Here is a 3,323-nt window from a genome sequence, read left to right as displayed (position 1 = left end):
CATCAGTGGTGCTTGTAGAAGCATTAAACACAGTTAGCTAGTGGCTGCTGAACATAATGGAGCGTTTAGCAGCCAAAGACCAAGATCGTTTCTTCAGGAATTAAGGGAACACAAAAGTAGAGCTAAAGGAAAACAAATTTGTCAGATGAAGAGAAAGACATCTTTAACTGAAAGATGATGTCATTCTGTATTTCTTGGATGTGTACCTAAACATCTGTCTGTAATGATACAAGCAGACAGATGTTTATTTTACACATTCGGTTAAAGGCGTCCCTTTAATGAATCAGTGTAACGTGGGAATGTTTCCTCTCTGAGTCTTGCATATGAAGCCTGTTTCTACAACTCCCTAAACAGTCAGGTCCTCCAGGTTTGAGGGCAGGATGATGGAATGATTTGACCCTCATACTAACATTACCTTCCTGTTCTTCCTTCTCTTGTGCACAGCGTCCAACTGCTGTGAAGGGGACATCCTCTTACTGCTGGACTCTTCGGGAAGTGTAGCAAACTACGAGTTCTCGCGCCTGTTGCTCTTCACCGCTGAGCTGCTTCGGCCCTTTTCATTGGGACGTGGGCACGTGAGAGTGGGGCTGCTGCAGGTGGGCACCCAGCCTCACCTAGAGTTCAGCCTGGACGTCCACAGCAGCCAGGACAGTCTGCAGAAAGCCCTGCGGGGTGTGAGCCAGCTGCAGGGAGACACCAACACCGAGGCGGCGCTCAGCGTGGCCCAGCGGCTCCTGACGAAGACGGAGGAGAACGTGCCAAAGGTTCTGCTGTGGCTGACGGACGGAGTGCAGCCCGGAGACGTGGACGGGCCGATGTCGGAGCTGAAGGCGCAGGGCGTTTCTGTGCTGGTTGTGTCGACGGTGCACGGCAACTTCCAGGTGTTGCAGCGCGTGGTGACGCCTCCTCTGGAGTCTCATCTGTACTCAGTGGACATAGACAACATCGACATCATCACAGAGGACCTGAGGGAGGCCATCATCAGTATGTGTGTGTGTGTTTGAAAGGTTTAGCATGATGGAAAGTGTTACAACTCGTATCTTTAGACGTAACAAAAAGTGATTTTCAGGTACAGAATTATTCCCTCCAGGATTTCTAATGTATCTCTCTTTCATCATTTTGTCTTATCTGTAGAAATTATTCGTGCAGAACGGCTGCGCGTGGTTCACTTGACTTCCCACGATGCTGTGCTGCAGTGGCGTCCTGTTCTGAGTGCAGACGCTGGTTTCTACGAACTCTGGTATAGCTCTGTGAGGAAAAGCGACCCAGAGATCAGACGCACTTTATCAGGCGACTCCAGCAGGGCGAAGCTGAGCAACCTGCAGCCTGAGACCACCTACACGGCTTTTCTCCGCCCAGAGACCAACCACGGCCTGTTTAACACACTCTCTGTAAACTTCACCACACTTCCTGGTAAGAAGATTCAAAGGGTGATGTAAAGGGGATGACGGCGATGTGTTTTTATAATGCTGTAATGCTCTGAAAGAAGGACAAATAGGGGGAAGAACAGGTAGAAACAGACGACATAATCAGCTCACCAGAAGGTCCATTCAGCTGAGGAGCTTCTGATCATTTCTCACCATCTTAGCTCATCTGGGAATAGAAGATGTTCACGTTTCCAGTGTTATAAAACTGGAGGCCTATTCATTCAACAGGCTGAGCACTTGTCAAGAGAGCTGTTGATTTTCTTCAGCACAGTTTTCAAGCCATTTGGGAGCTATTTACTGCAGCACCAGGACACCTGTGTGCTGATTTACAGTTTGTAATAACACAACCTCTGGCTTATGCAGCTGCTCAGTAATCTACAGCACACAGGGGAGCTTTTCATTTTAAGTTAGGGGTTCAAACCGGTGGTGTTTGAGCAGGATTAATCAAAATTTGTTCTTGGCGGTCATCTTTCCACTCGTGTCCCTTCTTCCTGCAGATATTCTGAGCCCGGCAGTGGTGTCCTTGTCAGATTCTGGCCCTCGTCAGATCCGTGTCAGCTGGGGTCCCCTGCAGCCAGCTCGCGTACAGAGCTACACGGTGGAGTACGGAGCTATTCCAAGCGGACGCGTCCAAACTGTGACTTTACACAAGCAGAAAAACTCCACTTTACTGACCGGCCTGGAGCCCAGCACTCAGTATCTGGTCACCGTCAGCGCTCTGCACGTGGATGGAAAAGAAAGAGCCATGTCTGTGAGGGCGTGCACTCAGGAAGGTACACCGTCGCACTCATATTTAATGCCTGAGCATTAGTTTGTGTCTTTTATCTTCCAGATAATTCTACGGTTTTTGGCTAAAAGCGTTGCATCTGTTCTGTTTGTCTCTCTTTATTTAAAGTTGACATTTAGAAGTTGCCACTGCGGAGTTGACTTTTGTGAGTCATTTCTACTTGTTGACGCTGGATCAGCTTAACAAGCCTTTGCCTCCTTTCCCACCATGTTTCTCCTGCAGCAGCTCTGCCTGCGCTGGCCGACCTTCAGCTGGCCCCGGTGGCGCGACAGGAGGCGGAGGAGGTGCACGTAGCGTGGAAAGCCTATCAGGAGGGGCTGAAAGGCTACTGGGTCACCTGGGAGAAGGAAAACCTCCACAGCTCAGCCTCAAAGCCCCCCATTTCCACCATCTACCTGCCTCCTACCTCCCGCTCGACGCGACTCACCAACCTCGCGCCAAACAGCCGAGTGTGTGTGTCCCCGGTCTACAGCTCGGGCCGAGGAGACGGGATATGCTGCACTGCAAAGACTCACACAGGTTGGCTGAGCTGAATATACTTTTCCCCCTAATTCCTTCAGTTATGTTCATACAGCTGGTTTGGTACATTACAGGAGGTGTAATTTGCCGTCTCTCTGTCTCTTCTCTTTGACAGATTCCAGCCAGTGGGGTTAACAACCAGACTCTGCAACAATCAGGCAGCTGGAGCAAGAAATGAGTGAAATCGAGCATTTTCAGTGCTGGACACAGCAGATAGCTTGTATAGGACTGAAAAGTACTTTTTAAGTGATCTTGAAATGAAATGTAGTGACAGAAAAACGCTTTATCACATGACACCAGCAAACAATGGCCGAGCAATTACCTCCATAATTAGGTCTTCTTCTCTCCTCCAAGTATAAATATCACCAGCTTTGAGGTAAAGCTGTCCGCTACTGCACATTTGTTTAAACGTTACAGTCAGAGTTAGTCAGAAAGGTAGAGTACACAGTCAATATGAGGAAGTATTATGATTGAATTTAGTGTAGATGCATTTAAAATCTTATTTCTTCATTAAAGCATCTTCAAAGTTAAGTGGACGTCATGCCCCATGTTCCACTGCTTGGTTGTTCTGGTTTTAACTTAAAATAAAA

At 48.3% G+C, this 3,323-nt stretch overlaps 1 protein-coding gene across 2 annotated transcripts in view; it reads left to right on the top strand.

The window, feature by feature from the left end:
- The window catches only part of LOC103357930 (von Willebrand factor A domain-containing protein 1), a 12,119-nt gene extending 9,107 nt beyond the window's left edge, over window positions 1–3,012 (top strand). Inside the window, exons 2-6 of one of the 2 annotated variants that reach the window (XM_008282695.1) lie at window positions 445–984; window positions 1,135–1,413; window positions 1,925–2,200; window positions 2,440–2,733; window positions 2,849–3,012. In XM_008282695.1, the coding sequence (XP_008280917.1) occupies window positions 445–984; window positions 1,135–1,413; window positions 1,925–2,200; window positions 2,440–2,733; window positions 2,849–2,868 (1,409 nt within the window). In that variant the 3' untranslated portion in view covers window positions 2,869–3,012. Of the gene's footprint in view, window positions 1–444; window positions 985–1,134; window positions 1,414–1,924; window positions 2,201–2,436; window positions 2,734–2,848 lie in introns of both variants that reach the window. The other variant, XM_008282694.1, reaches the window with a different exon arrangement.
- The last annotated feature ends 311 nt before the right edge of the window (window positions 3,013–3,323 follow it).

Source organism: Stegastes partitus, unplaced genomic scaffold, assembly GCF_000690725.1.
Source record: "Stegastes partitus isolate 25-593 unplaced genomic scaffold, Stegastes_partitus-1.0.2 Scaffold281, whole genome shotgun sequence".
Lineage (NCBI taxonomy): Eukaryota > Metazoa > Chordata > Actinopteri > Pomacentridae > Stegastes > Stegastes partitus.
Note: the sequence above shows the minus strand (reverse complement) of the source record. Positions and strands in the feature narration are given on the sequence as shown.